Genomic DNA, 24176 nt, shown 5'->3' on the forward strand with positions numbered 1-24176 from the left:
GAGACAGGGTTTCTCTGTGGTTTTGGAGCCTGTCCTGGAACTAGCTCTTGTAGACCAGGCTGGTCTCGAACTCACAAAGATCCACCTGCCTCTGCCTCCCAAGTGCTGGGATTAAAGGCGTGCGCCACCACCGCCCGGCTACTTTATCACTATCTTAAAACCTCAAGCAATCAGAATAATTCACATAAAGGGATGTCCCACACTCAAGGATTGTTGAGTTTTCCGTGATGGCAAGCCATGACCGCTTACCTAAAATTCAAACCTGGGCCCATTTTCGTTTGCAGATCGCAGAGGGCATGGCATACATCGAGAGGAAGAACTACATCCATCGGGACCTGCGAGCGGCTAATGTCCTGGTCTCGGACTCCCTCATGTGCAAGATTGCAGACTTTGGCCTTGCCAGAGTCATCGAAGACAATGAGTACACAGCGCGGGAAGGTATGTGCACGGAGTTGCAGGGCCTTTTCTATGCGAGCCTATCGTGCACTTCCAGCACCTTCTACCCCATGCCTGATGCCCTCCCCTTCCCCACCCCCCACCAGCCCACCATGTGTTCCCTTGCTTCCCACGGACCACCTTGCCTCCACCTTCAAGACAGGGCCTTGCTTTGCAGCCAATACGTATATGAAACTTCATGCCAAGACACAGTAAAAGCAACGTTTTCAAGTGATGGCTACGAACCCTTAGCTGTTCCATGATTTTTCTTATTAAAGAAAAATCTGAACTGTTTTGTGGGGACATTTTGTTATGTTTGTTAGGTTTGGTGTTTTGAGATGGGGTCCTGCTTGACTCTCCAGGTTGGTTTTAAACTCTTAGGATCAAGAGATCCTTCTGCCTCATCTGAGACTACAGGAAAACACCAGCATGCTCGACTCTATAAAATGTCTACACCGAAGATCAGTGCTAAAAAGTCTGGTTTGACAGGCAAAAATACACACTAAGCAAAATGTCTTTACATGGTATGTCGTGTCCTTTTGCTGTTAAAGTTAGGTCAGTTACAGAGCCCCCTACAGGCTCTAAAAGAAACTGTGCTTCTAAGGAAGGGAGGGCCCAAAGGGAATGGCATTTGATACCACGTCTGTTTTGACTGTGCATGTATCTTTCCTATTCCAAATAAATAACTTGAATTTCTAAAAACTCAAAGGAGAGAATGATCCATGCCCTTCCAGCCTGAGCTCTGAGTAAAAGCCCGTGTCTCCCTCTGCAGGTGCTAAGTTCCCTATCAAGTGGACGGCTCCAGAGGCCATCAACTTTGGCTGCTTCACTATCAAGTCTGATGTGTGGTCCTTCGGAATTCTCCTATATGAAATTGTCACCTACGGGAAAATCCCCTACCCAGGTATTGCTTGCCTACTTCCCTCTCGCGTGTTCTGTGTGAAGGAAGAACTAAACAGCCTGAAGACGGTTACAAAGTAAAATAGCGCCATCTGCCCCAAATCCATGCTCCCGGCAGAGCTCCGGGACGTCCTCTTCTGTGAAAATCTTTCTGAAAGATGTGTGGGCCCTCTTGGCGTTTATCCCACTCTTCCTTCTCTGAGTCCACCACTTCCTGCCTTGTCTGAGCTTGGCACTGCTCTGGGTGCGTAAATGAGGCACCTTAGACACTGATGGCCTCCTCCAAGGCAGGGCTCCAGATGGAGCAGAATGTACAAGAAACCAGGGCCTTCAACATCTACTTGTGAGAACTCGGGTGGTAAGCAGGGTGGTAGTCTCTCCCTTCAGGAGGTAGTTGCTACTGTTCAGCAGTGAAGGACTTACTTCCCATCTTCGATGTCACTGAGGGCATCATTCATATCTACAGCTAAATTTCATTGTTCTACCGGCTCTGCCTGCCACCATCTTCGATGTCACTGAGGGCATCATTCATATCTACAGCTGAATTTCATTGTTCTACCGGCTCGGCCTGCCTCCGGAGTCTGTATTGACACCAAGAAGGGTTCCTCTAAAATTCCCAATTTCTCACTAGTGTCTTTTAGTCAAAACTGTGTGAATAAAATGAATTTAAAGCTAAATTTTTAGTGGCCGGAGAGATGGCTCAGCAGTTAAGAACACTGGCTGCTCTTCGGGAGGACCTAGGTTTGATGACCAGGACCTACATGGTAGCTCACAACTGTCTGTAACTCCAGTACCCAGTACTCAGGAGCTTGCTGCCATGGGGTGAGGAACTTGTACGGCTTCAATGCATGGTAGAAAGCAGAAGGGCGAGCAGGCTCGTGTAGAATGAGCTAAGTTGAGGGGATGGCCTCACTTCCTAAAAACTCTCTCTGACTAATGTGGGTCCGCAAGAGCAAGCACTGGTTCCTATGAGAAAGGAGCTTAGTGCTCCTTCATAACCCATGGTGAGTAGTAGCAAGCCCTGTGGTGTCACGTCCCACCTCGACCAGCAAGAAATGGCGCGGCCACCGGAGCTCTTCTCACTGCAGTTTATTCCAGGACTTTATTCACAGCAATCTATCTCCTTCTCTTTCTCTCTTTGACCTCTCTCTCCTTGACCTCTCTCCTCGGGCAACCCTCTCCCAGCCCTTAAGTAGGCATGGGCTGCCAACCCCGAACTGCCAGGTGGGCACTGCCCATAGGTTCACACATATGCAGGCAGCTGATAATCATTGCGTGATCATATCATAGGTCAGACTTTAGCCATAGGAGTTGATTATACATCTCCATCAGTTGTGATTCCACGCAGCTCGCTACACTGTGGAAGGAATGAAGGATGCAGCATGAAAGCCTGGAGGCTTCCAGCCCATGGGCGTTTGCCTTCTTTAGCCTAGCCACAAACTAAGCGGCAACTATGGGTTTAGCATGGGTTGGAGCTCTGCCTCCCATCTCCGCTCTTCTATTAGACTTGCTATATCATGGCTTGCTGTTTGTTCACTCAAGCATGAGAAGACAAGTTTTGGACTCTTCTTTCTTCTCTTTCGAAAGTGGATGCCCCAGGCAGGATGGCACGTGCTGCCCTTGGTCTGCAGCTTGGAGGATGCTCTTTAAGAAAAATCTGCAGGGAGGCTTAGGAGACCACACAAAGCTTTATCTTCTGTAGGCATCTGACCTTTAATGCAACCAAGGATTCTTCAGGAAGGAAGTGAGCGAGATATTCCTGACCAAGCTTGCCGCCCCACTAGCACCCTAGAACTTCAAGCAGAAGTAAAACCAGACATTTCTTCAGAAGTGGACCCAATAGCCAGAGTCACAGAATGTTGTGGAGACCCAAGTTCCAGTTACAGAAAAGTGATACCTACCTGCTCGTTGCCTAGGCAGCAAGGCCTGAAATCTTCCAGTCAGAGGACTCTAGGAGACAGCGAGGAAAGCGGGATTTCATGAGCAGACCTGAGGAAAATTAACTCACCACTTAAACAGCTTGGAGGAGATACAAATGGAAGAAAGGGGCTGGAGAGGTGGCTCAGCAGTTAAGCGCACTGGCTCCTCTTCCAGGGGCCCAGAGTTCAATTCCCCGCAGCCATGTGGTAGCTCATAACCATCTATAACTCCAGACCCAGGGAACTTGATGTCCTCTTCTGGCCTCGTTAGGCACTGTGTGCATGAGATAACACAGACATACACTCGGGCAAAACACCCACACACATAAGAAATAGATGGAATTTTAGAAAAGAGATACAGACTATTACAAGGCTTATTTGATTCTTTCCATTTAGACACCAGAGCTCCTGCAGGGCAGGGACAAGCATTCTTCCACAGGTTACATCAGGGGAGGCTCCTTAGCACCCCTGTGCTATGGAAAGAAGTCAGTGAAGGGCTGGAGGGGCGTCCAAGGATGAGATGTGTGTAGGATATTTGTAATTTTTTTAAATGCTAAAAAGAACCTGCTCTGCCAAAAGGGAAACTGAGGGTTGAATATTGGACTGGGGTGGTTAATGTGAACAGTCAGCCGAGTCCCGTATCAGTCTGTATGTATGTGTGTGCACGTTAGGGTGAGGGAGTAATCTACAGACGTGCAGGCGCAGTACAGGCACGCGCGTGTACACATGCTTGTCGAGGCCAGAGGACAACACTGGGGTTCACTCTTCGGTGCTGTCTATTGTTTTCTTCAGACAATCTCTCATTAGCCTGGAATTCACCAAGTAGGCTAGACTGGCGATGGGCTAGCCTCACCTCTGCTGTCCTCCGCTGCCCCACCCCCACTGGCCCCCAGAGTTTGGATTACAAGTGTGTACCTCCTTGCTGGGTTTTTAATGAGGAATCTGGGAGTCTAATTCGGTTATGATGCCTATGAGATATGCCTGATTTTGCCTTTGCAAACTGATTCCTTGACACACGTGTCCATTCCAGAACATACTGATTGAGTTGCCTGCAGAGTTCCTTCTCTGTCTTATTAAGTGCTCTTGGGTGGCAGATAGCATGGCAGGGGAGACAGAAAAGGGAGCACTTGCAAACCCAGGACCACGTGTTCCTCCCCTGGCAGCCCACTTAAATACCCTGGCATGCTGGGATTTGGAGTCCAGACCCGTGCAACTCCCAGGTCAGGAGTTAGAGTGATGCTCCCAACTTAACGGAACCCACCTACAAGGCTCGTTTTAACTTAATCGCCTCTTTATGAGCCTTATCTCCAATTACAGTACCACTCTGAGGGACTGACAGTTAAAACGTCAACCTATGAATTTGGGGAGAATATCCTCCAACCCATAAGCAGATTCTAGGAAGCTTTTTTTTCCATCCTAGCCCCAGGCTGCCAGCAGTTAGCGGGTCCCTGCAGTTCTATGCCGTTGAACTGGGCTTCTAACCTCACCGTGGCTGCTGTTTTGTTTGTTCTGGGCCACAGGGAGAACCAACGCCGACGTGATGAGTGCGCTGTCCCAGGGCTACCGGATGCCACGCATGGAGAACTGCCCAGATGAGCTCTACGACATCATGAAGATGTGCTGGAAAGAAAAGGCGGAGGAGAGGCCGACGTTTGACTACCTACAGAGCGTCCTGGATGACTTCTACACCGCCACGGAAGGGCAGTACCAGCAGCAGCCGTAATGGGCACGGAGTCCTGCTCCTTGTAATTAGCAGGAAAAGCAGCCTTCGGGCGCAGCCAATCATCTCGCGCCAGGACCCTCTGTGTTCCTGGTTCCTGACGGACAGGCCAGATTAACTCAGGAAGAACACCCTGGACTTGAGATGCTGTTTCTTACACGGATGGCCACTGCTCGGTGGGACCACAGGCAGAATACAAACACCCGCTCCCTCCAATACGCACAGCGCCGGCTCTACACGTGACTCCGGCTCAGAGACTGTCGGCCACAAATTTCCAGTTGCAGCAAGAACTAAACTCACTTAGCAAAAATAACCTCGTGCACAAGCAGATGTTCCCTGACCTCCTCCATGCTTTGGCTTACTTCTTTAAAAACTACTAATACAGCCTGTTAGGTTTTACACGTGAAGCCACCAGCTTTAAGACATCTTTTCTAACTTTGAATGTTTTTGCTGTGGAGATTTCATTCCTCCCCACTTCCGCACCCCGTCACCCCCAGCCCACCCCACCCCCACTCCAGTCTGAGACTGTTAAACATTTTCCTTTATGCTAAGGCGGACGGCCTGGCGAGAGGTAGCACCCGCTCGCCCTGCAGAAGCGCCATGTATGGGCAGCAGAGACCATTGCTGAACTGGGGCCCTTTGGAGCTACACCACCACCCAGACCTCCCAGTGACGGCAAGAGAGTTCTGCCCTCTGGGGAAATGTTTTTAATGGTCTGGGTATTTCAATTACAGTATTCTCTAAAGGCTTTTCTGACAGGGTCCTTTGGGAGAACTTTGATGTAAGCGTAAGAATCTTTACAAGGCCTTCCAAAAAACGTAAAGTCTGTCTTTGACTGCCTCAAATGACTTGAACATTTTATGAATCAAACATTTTAGCTGTACTCTAAGAAGTGAAAAAATGCCATGTTTGGGACTATTTTTGTGATTCTTTTCTCTTTTCTGAATTGTGTAAGATGTGTGAGAGACTATTTACACCTGCAGGTAGGAAGGAGGTGGCCACGGAGAAGCCTCCAGCAGGACCCAAGAAGCTTTGTTACCCACCTGGGTATTGCACTGTCAACTCCAGTTGGAAACCGCTGTGTCCGCCCCTTTCACTTACGCTGTTGTGTACATACTTAATAATTCTATTTTTGATTTTATTTTAATACACTCAATAACATCTTGAGGGTTTTTGTCTCGTGTTTCAACTTGAGGTTTTCGACTCTTGTCAGTGTATAAACAGGAGCCGGTTGGTGGGGGAAAGGGCAGGAAGAAATTCTGTACAGTCGGTCACACGGCACGAGCTTGCGGAGGTCCCTCCGTGGCTGGAGCATTTCAGGGTCGATGGCCAGGGTGCCCGAGGGTCTGCTTTTTAACAGGCTTTGCACGTATGTTAGAATTTTAATTTGTCTGTTTACTTTAGCTGGATGCCTAGGGGAAGGAGTTAAATATTCTAATTTTCCTTGAACTTTAATTTGTCTATTTCCTGATTTTTAAAATACTATCTTTTCAAAGTATTCTCAAGCCCTTCGTTTCCAAGTGCCCTGTTTACAAACATTGCCTGTGTCCCTTTAGTCACATGATCTACAACAGCAGGTTCTCTAACGCCCTTCCCTACACTCGCTGATTTCAGAACTCACCTGTGGGCTCCAATTTATTTTATGAAAAGGAAGTGCAAAGAGTCCCTAAAGCTAAAGACAGCTCCTGAAAGTTGCTAAGAATTCATTTTCCTTGCCTTTTGCTCTCCGTTCTGCTTCCATTTTCCACTTGGCGTCTCTCCTCCATCAAGCAGCTGATCCTTTTTCTCCCACATGCCGGCTTCCTCGAGCCATCAGGTGGACCTGGCAGCAGCTGGGGAGATTGCTCAGTGGGTAACATGCTTGCTAAGCAAGTCTGAGGACCTGCATTCAGATCCCAGAACCTTGTAAAAGGAAGGCATTTGCAGGGTTCCTACTGGGAGGTGGGAGCCAGGGATGAGAAAGTCCCCAAAAGCTTAATGTTCAGCTAGCCTGGCACATACAGCAACAAACAAGAGACTCTGGTTAAGGTAAAAAGTGAAGACCATTACCCGACCTTGACCCCTGGTCACACACATGTGCACACACATACTGTACACACGCACACATCATGCACACACAGGTTAAGAAAACAAATAACAAAAGGAGTGGCTGTGTTTTCTATAGTCACATGGTGGCTACATCGATGGCAAAGAAACAGTTACAATTATAAACTTATTTCCTTCCTCTGCCCCTTCATAAATGGCATCCAAGGGCCACAGCTGCTAAAATGTTTGCGGTGGGGAATGACCCTGCCCAGCTCAACTGTGCTAAAGGACATGCTCACCCCAGTGTTGACCGCCAGCCCCCCTGTTTGCATCACCAGCTCCCACAGCCAGCTGGTGACCGCCTTCCATCTTCTCAGCAGAAAGTCACCTGGGTGGGGCTGCTTTCCACCTTCTCCTGGTCCTACCTTCCCCTGGTGTCTTCACCTCCTTGTTCCTTTTACCTTGTAGCTTCAGTGCACGTAAGCCTGGCTATTTTTGCTGAAGGAAATGTTTATTTAAGCACACTCACCCAGAATATACTCAAGTTTTTTTTTTTTTTTTTTTTTTTTGGTTTTCTTTTCACACTTTATCAGGATTTTCTCCAGCTCACACAACAGCCCTGAAATTCTTGAAAGATTTCATGACTGAAGGATCGGGTGCATTCAACACTGAAGGACTAAACTGGGGTTTTGTTTGCTTGTTTATTTGTTTGTTTTCCTTGTTCTTTCCTTATGAGATAAACTGAGAACAGCAAACTACTAGGCCACCGAGAGCACCTACCATATGAAATCAAATGATTAGGACCCTTCTTAGCAGATTGGCTGTGATTCGGTTAGATGTTCTGATTGGCAAGGGTATAAATCTCAAAGTGATCCACTAAAGTCCACATAGACATGAGGAGAAATTTCCCTAAGTATTTTTTATTATATGTATGAAATGCCATGCAAGCAAGGTTTTGAGGCTAGCCTGGGCTACTGTCATAGTTAGGGATTCTGTTGCTGTGAAGAGACAACATGCTCACAGCAACGCTATAAAGGAAAACATTCAATTGGGCTGGCTTACAGTTCAGAGGTTCAGGCCATTACCATCATGGTGGGAAGCATGGCGGCGTGCAGGCAGACATGGTGCTGGAGAGGAAGCTGAGAGTTCTCCATCTGGATCTGCAGGCAGTGGGAAGGAAGAATGAGCCACTGGGTCCAGATTGAGCTTCTGAAACCTCAAAACCCAGCCTCAGTGACGTGGATTCTTTCAACAAGGCCACATTTCCTGATACTGCCACTCCCTATGGGCCTCTGGGGGCCATTTTATTCAAACCACCACAATGTCATATTGAGATTCGCAAAGCTAATAAAATGATCATGTAACAATTAAATTCACCAATACACTTGGAAACACAATCTCTAGCTTTCAAATTAAATGTTTTGCTATTATTTCTGGTTCATTTTATGAGGGAGGAGGTATTAAAACTGATAACATTTTGATTCAGCAAGTTATAGACTGCTATGTAGAAAGATTTCCAATTTAGTTTCCGGTGCTTTTAATGTGTGTATGTGTGTGAGAGAGAGATGTGGGGACAGTGCAGGATTGTGTGTTGAGACCAGGGGACAGCTCTGTGGTGTCTTTTTTCACCTTTTGTAGGTCCTAGCGATGTAATCAGGCCATCAAGTGTGCATCATCAGGCCGCAGGAAACTTTACCCACCTAGGTGCCCACTGACCCTAACTTCCTGTGCTCTTTTGAGTCTGTTAAATACTTCAGATAGACATGCGAAAAGTACCACAGAGTTCCTGGGGTGGCCACAATATGGTAGCACTTGCCTGAGTGTGAAAACAATGGTAGCAATCTCCATGGTGATAATCTCTAGGTTGTTGGGAAGACGTTAGGAATAATCTAGATTGTCAGGTATAGTCTTAATATAGAGCTAGAGTTATCTGCACGAGAGATGCCAGGTCCCAAAGCAAGAAGGATAACTGGCTTGGCGGCGGTGGCGCACACCTTTAATCCCAGCACTCAGGAGGCAGAGGCAGGCAGATCTTTGTGAGTTTGAGACCAGCCTGGTCTACAAAGCAAGTTCCAGGACAGCCAGGGCTTTTACACAGAGAAACCCTGTCTTGAAAAAACAAAAATAAATAATTGTAAGTTCTATTTACTTTTTAGTTTTATCACTTAGTGGCTGCCACTAGGGTTTTTTTTTTAAGGATTAATATAATTAATATGCTGAATATTTGCTGGTAAAACCTCAGTGAGCACTAAGAAACTTTTAATCAAATAAGGCATTTCTTTTTTTTTTTTTGGTTTTTCAAGACAGGGTTTCTCTGTAGTTTTGGAGCCTGTCCTGGAACTAGCTCTGTAGACCAGGCTGGTCTCGAACTCAGAGATCCGCCTGCCTCTGCCTCCCGAGTGCTGGGATTAAAGGCATTTCTGTGGGGAAGAAGTTCCTAGATACTCCCAACAGGCGGGATGAGGACTATGAATAGATTAGATTGGTTTTCGCCACCAGGTGAGTTCCTTGACCACCTTTTTGTTTGGGGGTGTGGAGATCTCGGAACTGTGGACGGAGGCACTGGCCTGTTCTCAGTGGCTTGAGGAATGCAGGAGCTTTAGTGTTGGTGCCAGACGATGGCTGCTCAGAATCCTCCTGAAGCAGCCGTGTAGAAACAATACATCCTGATTAATATAATAACGGCACCATGGGACGTTTGCTCCGTAGCAGTTCAGTGGGGGACTCGTGGTATGGACTGACTACAACAAGCTTTCTGTGGGAGCCACGGTAAAGTGCAGGGCGAGGAACCAAAGGAGCTCGAAAGGACTGCGTACAGAGACAGGCTTTCTGTCACCTCGAATCGGGCCGTGGGAGAGTGGCCATTGTGTGCCGAATGTGTGATGGCAGTCCTGAGATCGTAACTGCCCAGAATGGAACTCAGGTGCGTGATCGGATTTTCCCAAAGGGACAGGAAACCATTGGGAGTGACAGAGCAGACAGCCCTTGGTCGCATGAGATAGAACACGGAAATCTTTTTAAGCTGTTTGTCCCATTGTTCTGAATTGCTTATGTTAAAAAGATATTGAAGTGATCACCCCTAGTCTCTCCCTACCAGCCGGATCTCTTTGGGCCAAGGGCGGTTATTCAGCCCTGTTTCAGCAGCCACTTCCCTGCCGAAGAAAACCATTTACGAGGGACAGCAACCTTTCACCTTTAGTTGCCTGCTTACTGTTGACAAGCACAGCGGTGGCAAGATAGAAGGAGAAAACCATTAGAAAAAGAGACAAAGGTAGACATAAAGTGGTGAGGACCATTCTGAGGGGAATGAAGCCCTGAGAAAGGGTTTCCCTGAAACACGTGGCACAGCCAAAGAAGGCTTCAGAGATAAGCGACACAGGCAGTGATGCTGCAGCAAGAAGAGGCGTGGCAGGGGGTGGGGCACAGCAGGGGATGGGGCACAGCAGGGGATGGGGCACAGCAGGGGCTGATGCTGCAGCAACAGGAGGCACAGCAGGGGACGGGGCACAACGAAGGCTGGGCTCCTGCCTTCCAGAGGAGCATATGCAGAACTTCTGGGCAGGTTCATCACAATAGGTCACTAGGCTCCACACAGCTCAGGCAGGATTCTAGGGTGGCAGTCATTGTGGACCAACCACATTGAGACCCACTGCATGGCAGGTGCTTAGAAGTCAAGAAATCTGAATCAGGCCATGTCTCAAGAAAAAGCATCAAAAGTGAGGGGCAGGAGCTAGTAGAGATGGCTCTCAACTAAGAGCATTGGTTGCTCTTCCAGAAGACCCAGGTTTAACTCCCAGCACCCACAAAGAAGCTCACAGCTGTCTGTAACTCTCAAAAGGTTGCTAGGAAACCCTCCCCCCCCCCTCACTCCCTTTTGACAAGCAAGATCATAGGATAGCTCCAGAGGGGCCTTGGATGGAATTTAAATCTGAAAAAAAATAAAGCCAGAGACCACTACAGTTGTGCACTATCTTTAGTGTGTGTGCTTTCCCTGCTAATCTGGAGACGTTCATAGACAATTGCAGGCTTACAGCTGCAGTGAGAAAGGCCTTGAGCTGCTGTTTATTGTGCTTCTTGCATCTCTGCTGGAGAGACCAGCTGCATTCCTGGGCTAGGAGTCTCTTTCTCTCTCCTTTTATATTGCCTGAAATTTCCCTGTCTTTTTATCCTTTCTCATTAGAAACAGAGACAAAATATAAAAAATGTAATAAAACTCTTCATTTTAGGGAGTTGGATTACAAAAACCATTTTTCCTTATTAATCACTAATGTAACAAAGCATCCGTTTGGAAAATGAATTCACATATAGATAAAATCCTAGATCAAGAACAATTGATCTAGCCATCTTTCTAGACCCCAGTGTGAGGCTGAGGAAAAAGTCTTATGTTTACTCACAGAGAATTTGGGTTGATGACTTCCCCCTACACTCAGAGAATTTGGGGTGATGACTTACCCTACACTCACAGAGAATTTGGGCTGATGGCTTCCCCCTACACTCACAGAGAATTTGAGGTGATGACTTCCCCCTACACTCAGAGAATTTGGGGTGATGACTTCCCCCTACACTCAGAGAATTTGGGGTGATGACTTCCTCCTACACTCACCTTCAACTGTGAGCAGAGGCTTACAATATAAATATAAGTAACCCACCAAAAACTGGGTGGTGGTGGCACACACCTTTAATCCCAGCACTAGTGTGGCTAGGCAAGCAGATCTCAGGGAGTTCAAGGTCAGCCTGGTCTACAGGGAGAGTTTCTGGACAGCCAGAAAGAAACTCTGTCTTGTAAAAACAAGCACAAACCAAACAAATAAATAAAATTTTTAAAAACTCCCACAAAGGGCCTGCAAAATAAGGATTGAATGTGCCTCCCTGGAGGGAAAAAAAAGTTTTTAAAACTTGACAAAAGCTGGGACTCCAGTTTCGCTTCTATCAGATATAGGTGTTTTCTGGTATGTTCCCTCATCAATGTTAACCAAACCTGCTGGGTAAAAGAACATAGTCCTGTTATGCCTGTATCACAGGGCCCCCAAAGACCACCACAGAGCCAGCATCTGATGCAAACACACTGGGGTTTATTGATTACAAGTTAGCTAACTCGAACAGAAATCCAACACACCACCGCAACCGGTTGGGAAGAACGGCCCAAGTCTTTAGGGTGGGGGGACTTTAAAGGGAAAACTAGCAAGCAGGGTGGTGCAAGCCTTAGCATTTGGGGACTGGGTGAAAGTATACGACTTTTGAATTCATTGGTTGGGGTGTAGGGGAACTTCAAAACAGTCAAAACAGTGTTAATCGGGTACCTACAAGAACGTTCAAGCCGGGCGGTGGTGGCGCATGCCTTTAATCCCAGCACTCGGGAGGCAGAGGCAGGCGGATCTCTGTGAGTTCGAGGCCAGCCTGGTCTACAAGAGCTAGTTCCAGGACAGGAACCAAAAAGCTACGGAGAAACCCTGTCTTGAATAATCCAAAAAAAAAAAAAAAAGAACGTTCAAAGTAAGCAGATGTTTGGACACTCTGGTGGGTCACTTTCTCCACAGCCTCCAGCAAAGGCTATCATTGGTGTTTTTTATTTTAGCCATTCTGACAGGTGTGAGATGGTATCTTAAAGTTGTCTTGATTTGCATTTCCCTGATCGCTAAGGAAGTTGAGCATGACCTTAGGTGTCTTTTGGCCATTTGAAGTTCTTCTGTTGAGAATTCTCTGTTCAGCTCAGTGCCCCATTTTCTTTATGCAGGCGCTTAGTGCTATGGACTTTCCTCTTAGCACTGCTTTCAATGTGTCCCATTGGTTTGGGTATGTTCTGCTTTCATTTCATTGAATTCTAGGAAGTCTTTAATTTCTTTATTTCTTCCTTGACCCAGGGCTGATTCAATTCAGCACTATTCATTTTCCATGAGTTTGTAAGCTTTCTGCAATTAGTGTTGCTGTTGAATTCTAGCTTTAAGCCATGGTGATCCGATAAGATACAGGGGGTTATTCCGATTTTTTTGTGTGTCTGTTGAGGTTTGCTTTGTTACTGAGTATATGATCTATTTTAGAGAAGGTTCCATGAGGTGCTGAGAAGGTGGAATGTTCTGTAGATGTCCATCTGAGGCATGACATTTGTTCTCTTATTTCTCTGTTAGGTTTCTGTCTGACTGACCTGTCCTGTGGCGAGAGTGGAGTGTTGAAATCTCCTACTATTAGTGTGTGGGGTTTGATGTGTGATTTAAGCTTCTTTTACATACGCAAGTGCTCTTGTATTTGGGGCGAAGACGTTCAGGATTGAAACTTTATCTTGATGGATTTTTTTCCTGTAATGAGTATGAAAAGTCCTCCATCTCTTCAGATTGACTCTTGTTTGAAGTCTATTTTGTTAGATATATTAGATATATATTAGGATGGCTATCCCCGGTTGTTTCTTAGGTCTATTTGTTTGGAAAATCTTTTCCTAATCCTTTACTCTGAGGTAATGTCTGTCTTTGAGGTTGAGGTGTGTTTCTTGTATACAGTAGAAGGCTGGATCCTGTTTTCGTATTCATTCTGTTAGCCTGTGTCTTTTAATAGGTGAACTGAGTCCATTGATATTAAGAGATATTAATGATGAGTGATTGTTAATTTCTGTTATTTTTTATGGTAGTGTTTGTGTTTTTTCCTTCCTTGGAGATTTCTGGTGTGAGGTTATCTGTTGCCTGTATTTTTGTGGGTGCAGCTAGCTTTTGTGGGTTGGAGGTTTCCTTTTGGTGCTTTCTGTTAGACTGGATTTGTGGATAGATATTGTTTAAATCTAATTTTGTCATGTAATGTCTTGTTTTCTCCATCAATGGTGATTGAAAGCTTTGCTGGGTTTGCATCCATGGTCTCTTAGTGTCTGCAGCACATCTGCCCAGAACCTCTGGCTTTCATGATTTCCATTGAGAAGTTGGGTGTAATTCTGATAGGACTGTCTTTATATGTTACTTGGCCTTTTTTTTTCCTTGCAGCTTTTGGTGAGCCCACAAGTATTATACAGTAAATGTACAGCCGACAGATCTACTGGACTGTCCATGGTATCCATGGAGTGTGTACGTACACTCCGCCTGAAGAACCTGTTTTCTGTAGAGCTGTGGGAACATCTGTCCTTTGCATAAGTCACTGTCAATTCTGTAGACATCTTGTGAAATTATGGCATTTCTCTCTTCCATAGTATCCCAGAAGCTTTTCCTGTAGGACAACCGGATACCTCCCCCACACCATGAAGCCACGGTGTAAAAGGGATTCAGTCAAGCCTTTGTTCTCATAGCCAAAATCTACATAGAAAAAATCCCCCACAAACTTTCTTTATTGACAGTAGTCACTGATGAGAAAGGAGCCTCATACATGAGGTAATATTTCTGCTCTAACTGCAGACCCCTGTCACCGCATGTCCATCACAGGAAAAGATCACATTCGAAAGGAGGGTGACTCTCCAGACCTAGAATGCACAGAACCTTCAGGTTTCCTGAAAACCAGCAGGACTCGCTCACTTTTTCCAGCATCCTCTTCAACACACCGCTTCTCCACTGGGTCCATGTTCATGTTAACTGTCGGTACCTATTCACGAAGTTAAAACTTCACTAAGCACCAGAGGGTAAAGGTACTCCGTTTTTGAAAACACAATAAACCGATTTCTGAAGCAGGCTTTCAATACTAGTTCTGGTTAATGCCGCAAGAAACAGCACCCTCTAGTGTTTTGTTGTAGGAATAACACATGAAGGCTTTGAAGGCTACTTCCCTTTAGACATAAACTTAGTTCTGGTTCAAATATGAAATGATCTGTGCACAATGTATGTGGGTGTGAAGATATCATTGTAAGTACCATCAACTTTTGAAATGTGTGCTCATAAGTATAATACAAACGCAAGAGAACAAGGAATTGGAAGCCCATTTCCTTTCGAAAATGACTTCACAATTGTTAATGGTTCGTGAGGAATTAGATTTAAATGACTTGATTTACTCACAGGCTCACTCCAGAGTCTGTCTTTGCAGAAGTGGCTATTTCTATCTTCAAAACATGCACTGCAAACACAATTTTATAGAGGATGCTTTATCTGAAATGCAAGCTCACGACAAATCCTGACACTTTTCAAAGTAAAAAACGCCATAAGCTTTGTAAAATAGCAGATCCAGTTCCTAGTGTCAGCTCAACAAACCCCAACACTATCAATTATTTTATTTATAACCCAACAGCTTCACAGAGTTCTCTCCTGAGTAAGTTTATGCTTGCTTTAATATCGGAAAGTTCTTCATAAACTCATGCCTTTACTAAGAATGAAGAGATAAAAACAGTACTCACTGAAGATCAAAAAATGTCTCAAGTAAAATAATTAAATGTGTTATTCTTTGTGTCATGAAAAGAGGCAGGTGTAATAACTGGCACCTCCACAGGAAATAAGCAACAGAATGGTTTGCCTGTGGTGTAAATGGCTGACCCTGGCCCTGCCCATCCCTGCATCCCTAGATACTCAGCAAGAGAATAGAGCCAGGGAAACTCTTGCTGTAGTGTGTCACAGTGAGTCACACGGTTTACCCTTTAGCCCATACGTCTTAACTTTACTTGCAAATGTTCATTGCAATGAGTCATTGATCTGGTCTGAGGGCTCTGGTTTCTGCTACACTACACTACCAATATCTGGTACTCCTCTTGGATATCCTATTGTCCTGTGTCATGAAGATCCTACTGCTTTGGATCTGCAGGACCGGATCCTCACGTGTTCCAACAGATCACAGATGGAGCTGAAGTTGGGGTGGGCTAACTCATAGCTCTGGTTCTGGGCCTGTGTGGTTGCAGGGTTGGTCAGCCTACCAGCTCCCCCTTATCCTCATCACCCCGGAGAGCTCTCCAGCACTAATCTGGCTAGCTCACCCTGTGCAGGAAGCAGCAAGGGGTGGGGCCGGTTCTACTCTCCCATCCTCGGGGGGTGGGGCAGCTCACCTACACCTGCCCCACCAAGGCCAGCTCTATTGCGCTGCACACGCGAGATGCAGGGGCCATTCTTCCTGAGTGCTGGAGCAGGTGAGAAGTGGGGCCAGCTTTCTCGATCTCGTAACCTCAGGGCGACCTCTCCCACTTGCCACAGGGGGTGAGGGGCTCACACTCACGTTCTCGGGGTTGGATCACACACACCCTCACCCGCCTCCGCCACAGAGTCAGTTTTACGGTGCTGCCCTGGCAAGATGCAGGGCCCAATTTCCTGAGTGCTACAGCTGGTCGGGGATAGGGTGGGGCGGGGGCCCGGGCATCTGGCTCTCCTATGGTGCCCAAGAGAGGTGCAGGCCTGCTCTCCAGTTCTCATGACCTCAGTGCCAGCTCTCCCACCTGCCAGCCCTCTTCCTTTTGACTAGTGAAGTTTGGAAAGTTTTGGACTTTATAATTATATGCGCCAATTCCCAAAATATGTGTGCATATGTGTGTGTGTGTGTGTGTGCATGCATGTGCGCGCGCAGTTGGTTCTGTTCCCAAGAAACCCTTGACTAATGTGGCATCCATTATGTGTGTTTTGCCAGGTGTTAGGTGGGAATCCAGCCAAGAGAAATGCCCCCCACCCTGCTAGGTAACATGGGAGTACATCCCACTCCTGCCTGTACACTGGACCCAGACCAAATCCTAACGAGCTCTTCTTCTCCTTCTCCTTCTCTTCCTCCTCCTTCTTCTTCCTCTTCCTCCTCTCCCTTCGCTTTCTCCTTCTTTTTTGGTTTGTTTTTTGTTTGTTTGTTTTTGTTTCTCTGTGTAACAGCCCTGAGTGTCCTGGAACTTACACTGTAGACAGGCTGGCCTCGGACTCACAGAGATCCACCTGACTCTGCCTCCTGAGAGCTTGGACTAAAAGTGTGCACCAAAATCACCCAGTCACAGTGCTCTTCTTAAGGCCAGTGACATCTAAGGATGCTTTCGTCTCAATGGTGCTGTAAGTGGGTCCAACCTTTGAGCTCTGGTGCTGAAGAGCCCGGTTCTGCCCAGGTCCTACATTGCTGCTATCTCCAAAGACCTTTGTGCCTTAAGATTTCTTTCCACGGAGAGAAATCCTGTTATGAAACAAGAAGTCACTAGGTTCCAGCGTGGTGGCCCATGTCGGTGATATAAACTCTGCTCTCCTCTTGCGGTCTTGTGAGCAAGATGTTTTATAACGCATGCACCTCCCATCACTCCCAGTGTTAAAAAAGACAAGGATTTAGTATCATTTTCTTTAAACAATGTGGAACATAAAGACGTTCACGAAAGTTCATATGATCACACCCCTTCACTGGATCAAATTACAAGTTGATTGAAAATTTTAAAATTATATACAGCAGATGTGTTTCCTGACGAGTGAAAGACTTCACATTTCAATTTTAATATAATTCTTCATTTTGGAGCTTGCTGTAATAACTTTGGACATTAATCACTGAGTCTGCAAAGTTTTCTATATAACTAAAATGATAAACATATCCCTTAAAAACTGAGCTAAAACTTTCCAATAACTTTCCTGCCCCGGGATGACGAGTGAAGGCGTAGAGGCTTATACACGAGTGAGGCCCGGAGCATTTATACACGAGTGAGGCCCGGAGAGCAACTCTGCAGGTGTGAGCGAACTCCCACCCACTGTGCAGGAGGGTTAGCAGTTTTATTAAATTGTCAAGGAAAATAATTCCCTTTAGAAATGTCTTTAAAGTCAAAATTAAGTTGTGCAATGATTTCAATTTGCTCTAATAAATTTTATATAGGTCATGAATCTTTGGGATTAATGAAAACATGTAAAAGCACACTGTGCTGTGAGTTCGGGGATATGGTAAAGGATGAGGGATGCTCTTAGAGGAGGCGGTGGGTGGAGAAACACAAGCATCACAAGGCCTGGTCTCACCCCATCACTCGCTGCTGTGGGCTTCGGAGTCAGGACAAGAGTTGTTTTTCTGTCCCAGCAGAACAGCAATGAGAGACATAGCGTCCTGTTGAGATGGACATGGAAACCTGGAGTCCGGGCTTCCAGGATCTTTCCCTGGGTTATTCAGGAGACCTAGGATGGAAATGGAGAGGAAATCAGCTCCAGATCTTATTATAGTGTTTTGTTGCCAACTTTCTCAGCATCTTGGAGCCTTGAGGAAAGCAAGAAACGGAAAAAGAGCAAACAATTGCCTATTCCACGGAGCTGCTTCTCTTGGTGGGATGACCATGGCTGCTGATCAACAGCAAAGGGCTCCAGGGCCCAGGAAAGGCAGGAAGGAAATAGCAGTAAAGCCAGCTCCGTTCACTACCATGGCTCACCTGCCTGTTTAAGTGGGGATGATACACTTCTCTGTTCTTTAAAAATTAGAGCCAGGTGGCACACACCTTTAATCCCAGCACTTGGGAGGCAGACGCAGGAGGATCCCTGTGAGTTCAAGGCCAGCCTGGTCTACAGAGTTAGTTCCTGGACAGCAAGGGCTACATTACTGAGGTATAATTTAAGATGTCCGATTCATGGCGTATCCCCATCTCTATCACATATAACATGAGCACATCCCTTTGCATCGTCTTCCATCCTGACCCCTTCTCCTGTTCCAGACAGGGCTCATCTACCTTGTCACCATAACCTAGATTTTCCTAACATTCCACAGAAATGGGGTCATACTGTAATGAGGTATGTAGGAAATCAACTATCCCACAGGCTTCCCTGTCCGTCAGAAGGGTGAGCATACTGTTGGGTTTCTTTACTTCCCCTGAAATCCTGTCAAATTACAACACGTAGAAGAATGAAAATAGACCTATATCTATCACAACGCACAAAACTCAAGTCCAAATGGATCAAAGACCTCAACATAAATCCAGCCACACTGAGCCTCATAGAAGAGAAAGTGGAAAGTACACTTGGACGCATTGGCACAGGAGACCACTTCCTAAATATAACCCCAGTAGCACAGACACTGAGAGAAACAATCAATAAATGGGAACTTTTGAAACTGAAAACTTCTGTAAAGCACAGGACACGGTCAACAAGACAAAATGACAACCTACAGAAGAGGGAAAATCTTCACCAACCCCACATCAGACAGAGGTCTGATCTCCCAAAATATACAAAGAACTCAAGAAATTGGTCATCAAAAGAACAAATAATCCAATAAAAAATGGAGTACAGACCTAAACAGAGAACTCTCAACAGAGGAATCTAAAATGGCTGAAAGATACTTAAGGAAATGTTCAACATCCTTAGTCATCAGAGAAATGCAAATCAAAATAACCCTGAGATTCCATCTTACACCTGTAAGAATGGCCAAGATCAAAAACACTGATGACAACTTATGCTGAAGAGGTTGTGGAGTAAAGGGAACATTCCTCCATTGCTGGTGGGAGTGCATCTGGTTTTATGGTAAGGTTTTTTTTTAAAGATTTATTCATTTATTTATTAGTGCTCTGCCTGCATGTATACCTGCACACCAAAAGACAGCACTAGATCTCATTATAGATGGTTGTGAGCCATCAAGTGGTTGCTAGGAATTGAACTCAGGACCTCTGGGAGAGCAGCCAGTGCTCTTAACCTCTGCTCTCCAGGCCTTATGTTGAGATCTTTAATCCATGTGGGCTTGAGTTTTGTTCAGGATGATAAATATGGATCTATTTTCATTCTTGTACATGCAGACATCCAGTTTGACCAACACCATTTGTTGAAGATACTGTCTTTTTTCCAGTGCATATTGCTGGTTTCTTTATCAAAAATCAGGTTTTCATATGTGTGTAGATTTATGTCTAGGACTTTAATTCTATTTATTGATCAATGGGTCTGTCTATTTTTATACCAATACCATGTGGTTTTTATTACTATAGTTCAGTAGTACGACTTGAAATTGGGAATGGTGGGACCTCCAGCAGTTCTTCTATTAGTCAGGATTTGTTTTGCTTTTCCATATGAAGTTGGAAATTTTCCTCTGGAGGTTTGTAAAGAATTGTGTTGGAATTTTGATGCGGATTGCATTAAATCTGTAGTTGCTTTGGTGGGATGGCCACTTTTACTAAGTAAATTCTACCAATCCATGAGCATGGGAGATCTTTCCATCTTCTGATATCTAAAACCATCTGGTCCTGGGTGGTTTTTTTGTTTGATTGGTTAGAAGAATTTTAATTACTGCTTCTATTATTTCCTTAGGAGCTATAGGTTTGTTTAAATTGCTTAACGGATCTTTATTTAACTTTGGTAAGTGATATCTATTGAGAAAATTATTTCTTTTAGATTTTCCAATTTGAGGGAATACTGTTTTTTAAAGTACGTTCTGAGTCTCTGGATTTTCTAGATGTCTGTTGTTATGTCCCCCATCTTTTTATTTCTGCTTTTGTTAATTTGGGTATTCTCTCTCTGCCTTCTAGTTAGTTTAGATATGGGTTTGCCTATCTTGTTTTTCTCAGAAAACTAATTTTTTTTTTTTTTTTTTTTTTTTTTTTTTTTTTTTTTCGAGACAGGGTTTCTCTGTAGCTTTGGAGCCTGTCCTGGAACTAGCTCTTGTAGACCAGGCTGGCCTCGAACTCACAGAGATCCGCCTGCCTCTGCCTCCCGAGTGCTGGGATTAAAGGCGTGCGCCACCACCACCAGGCTAGAAAACTAATTTTTTGTTTCATCAATCCTTCCTCTTCTCTTTGTTTCTATTTTATTGTATTCAGTTTATTTCTTGTTGTCACCTCCTCTTGGTTGTGACTTTGTTCTAGAGCTCTCAGGTACACTGGTAAGTTGCTAGTGTGAGATCTCTCCATTTTTGTTAAATGTAGGAATTCGTGCTGTGAACATTTTCCTTAGCACCATTTTCACTGTGTCCCGTAAGTGTGGATATGTTGTGCTTCATTTACACTGAATTCTAGAAAGTCTTTCATTTCTTTCCTAACTTCTGTCTGGACGCAGCTCTTCATTCAGTAGAGAGCCGTTCAGTTTCCATGAGTCTGTAACCTTGTTGTTGTTTCAGTTGTGTGATATCTGGACAGGGTAAAAGGGTTCTTTGAATCTTCTTGTATCTGTTGAGACTTGCTTTGTGTCTGAGTATGGGAACAATATTGGAGAAAAGTAGCATGAGGTGTGGAGAAAAAAGGTGTATTATTTTGTGTTTGGGTGAAACATTCTGTAGATATTGGTTAGGTCTATTTGGTTTATAGTGTCTATTAGGTCCAGTATTTTTAGTTTTTGTCTGGATGACCCATCCATTGGTAGCAGTGAGGTACTGAAGTCTCATACTCTCAGTGTGTGAGGAGTCAATAGTTGATTAAAGCTATAGTAGTGTTTGTTTGTTTATTTATTTATTTATTTATTTATTTATTTATTTATTTATTATGTATACAATATTCTGTCTGAATGTATGCCTGCAGGCCAGAAGAGGGCACCAGACCCCATTACAGATGGTTGTGAGCCACCATGTGGTTGCTGGGAATTGAACTCAGAACCTTTGGAAGAGCAGGCAATGCTCTTAACCTCTGAGCCATCTCTCCAGCCCCAGTAGTGTTTCTTTTACACACTTGGGTGCCCTTGTGCTTGGAGCATAGATGTTAAAGAATTAAAATGTCATCTTGATGGGTTTTTCCTTTGATGAGTATGTAGTGTCCTTCCCTATATATATTGATTAATTTTGGTTTAAAGTCTATTTTGTTAGATATTAGAAAGCTTTTTGGGTCCATTTGTGTTGGGAGCAGTGAGACCCTAGATCCTGAATTTCTTGTAAACAACTTGTTCCCCTCCCCTCCCCGATCTGAGTGCTTACAGCTGCTCTGAGCACGAGACCTTCAGGAGTTCCTGATGGCAGGAGAGTGGTTTCTGGTGGGTTTGGCTGGGGCGTGGCTATGTCTATATAATCTGCCCCTGAACACAATAAAGGGGGCATTCTTGGGGGTTTTGGTATCAGTGTTAAAAGGTCTGTGAGTCGGTCTGTTTCTGCATCTGTGTTCTCAGCCTTCAGCCCTTTGCCCGAAGCTTGCGAACTGGGGTCTAGCGCACAGAGTGAAGACACGGGGGCGCGGTGCGCAGCAATTGGAGGTCCCCACCGAGATATCGGGAAAGGGAATGCTGAGAGACCGCCCTTGGAAGCTCCTCCAAGAGGGGTAAGCAGACAGCGTTGTTCCTGGCCAACGGAGACGTATTGAGGAGAAAAGATGGGAGGTATCTTTTCTTGGTTCAGAAAAGAGTCGGATGCTAGGGAGGAGTTTGATGATTTAGAGCTGGTGGAGCATAGTGAGGGGGATTCATCGGAAGAAGAAGAGGAGATTATACGTAAGGAATTTAAAAATCTCTTTAAAAAGCTGAGAAAACGTAGAGTAAAAAAAGACTCACATCCAACTCCCTCAGCCCCACCGGCTTATAATAATGAAGGTTGGTGGTCTTATTTGAGTAAGGGCTCTGACACTGAACAAAACAAGGGAGTTTGTTTTCGTCCTGTACACAGGGTTGCCACCAACAACCCAGGGCAAATAATTCGCCAACATTTTGCTATACAATTTAAAGAAATGAAGCTATTAAAGGAAGCTGTTGCTGCATATGGGGCTCAAGCTCCCTTCACGTTGGCCATAGTGGAATCTTTCTCTGCTTATGAACTTAACACTAGTGATTGGCAGCAGTTATATCGTGCTGTCTTATCTGGGGGAAATTATCTCCTACGGCGAGGGGAATATCGGGAAAATTGTAAGCAAACGGCCCAGTTAAATGCTCTAGCGGGTCAAGCTCAACGTAATTTCAATATGTTAACTGGGGCTGGGGCTTATGCCGATTTGCAGCAACAAATTCTGTATGATCCCGGAGTATTCACCCAAATAGCTGCAGCTGCCACTACAGCGTGGAAGGCCCTGCCTAACAACGCAGCTGGGGATCAATTATCAAAAGTTCTACAAGGACCATCTGAACCATTCCAAGATTACGTAGATAGACTGTCACAAATAGCAGGTAGATTGTTTGGAGATGAGACAACAGCCATGCCTATGATAAAACAAGGCATGATATTGTAAGGAAGCATTACACCCTCACAAAACAAAGAGTCTAAATGAATCTATCAGGATATGCAGGGATATAGATGGGAATTTCATGCAAGGCCAGGTTATAGCAGCAGCTATTCAACCTCTGAGAAACATAAGAGGACTGGGAGAGAGGGCTGGAGGCCGTAATTGTTTTAATTGCGGAACTCCTGGTCATTTTCGAAAGGAATGCCACAGCTGATAATGAAGGGAAGGAGGAAACCTGGCTTGTGCCCTAAATGCAGAAGGGGAGCACATTGGGCTAAAGACTGCTTCTCTAAAACAGATATAGATGGGAAACCTCTGCCACGTACCATTAATCAACATCAGGGAAACTGGCAGAGGGCCCTGCTCCAGGGCCCCCAAACCTCAGTGGATGGAGCAATGACTGCGGGACTGCAGGACGGTACCCTAGCAGAGGCCATGTCCAGTTCCTTCCGCAGAGAAATCCTTTTGCATTGCAGACCTTGTCGGAGCCACACCAGGGAGCTCAGGATTGGACCTCTGTGCCTCCGCCAGAGCAGTCTTAACTCCACAAATGGGAGTGCAAGCACTCCCTAGGAGTACATGGGCCCTTACCACCGGGTACCATGGGACTTATATTAGGCAGAAGCAGTACCCTTTTAAAGGGGATCCAAATATACCTGGGAGAGTAGATGCAGACTATCAAGAGGAGATTAAGGTTATGACATCTGTCCAACAGGGGGTGGTGGTAATTCCTCAAGGTGAGCGGACAGCACAATTAGTATTGATTCCCAACAAGGTTACCGATAATAAACGAGCCCGTGGCAATCAAGTGTTTGGATCCCCTGGAACGGCTGCTTTCTGGGTTGCACAGTTAAATGAAAGGCCCCAACTTAAAATAACTAGAGGGAAAAGGCTTTGATGGTATTTTAGATTCCAGGGCAGACGTGTCAGTTTTGTCCTTAAAATATTGGCCAAAGGCATGGCCCTTGGAAGAAGGTACTGTATGGCTGCAGGGAATAGGTCAAACAACTCCTCAAAAAAGTTCAAAAATATTGAAATGGCATGATGAGGAAGGACACGAGGGTGTTTTCCAGCCATATGTTCTTCCTGGCCTGCCTGTCAAATAGCCTGTATTCTAGCATTACAAATGTTTCCTGACGAGTCAATTAATTTATATACTGATAGTATTTACTTGTCTCAAATTATTGCTCCTTTAGAAACTGCTCCTTATTTCTCCTGTGTCCCGTATACAACAACAATTATGTTGTCTACAGTATTTATTATG

At 45.3% G+C, this 24176-nt stretch overlaps 1 protein-coding gene across 2 annotated transcripts in view; it reads left to right on the forward strand.

Moving 5' to 3' along the window:
- Positions 1–6117, forward strand: part of Lyn (LYN proto-oncogene, Src family tyrosine kinase) — a 108982-nt gene extending 102865 nt beyond the window's left edge. For both annotated transcript variants that reach the window (XM_026786829.1, XM_013351939.2), the window contains exons 11-13: positions 285–438; positions 1208–1339; positions 4775–6117. In XM_026786829.1, the coding sequence (XP_026642630.1) occupies positions 285–438; positions 1208–1339; positions 4775–4977 (489 nt within the window). In that variant the 3' untranslated portion in view covers positions 4978–6117. The remainder of the gene's footprint in view (positions 1–284; positions 439–1207; positions 1340–4774) is intronic.
- Positions 6118–24176: the final 18059 nt, after the last annotated feature.

This window comes from Microtus ochrogaster, linkage group LG5, assembly GCF_000317375.1.
Source record: "Microtus ochrogaster isolate Prairie Vole_2 linkage group LG5, MicOch1.0, whole genome shotgun sequence".
Lineage (NCBI taxonomy): Eukaryota > Metazoa > Chordata > Mammalia > Rodentia > Cricetidae > Microtus > Microtus ochrogaster.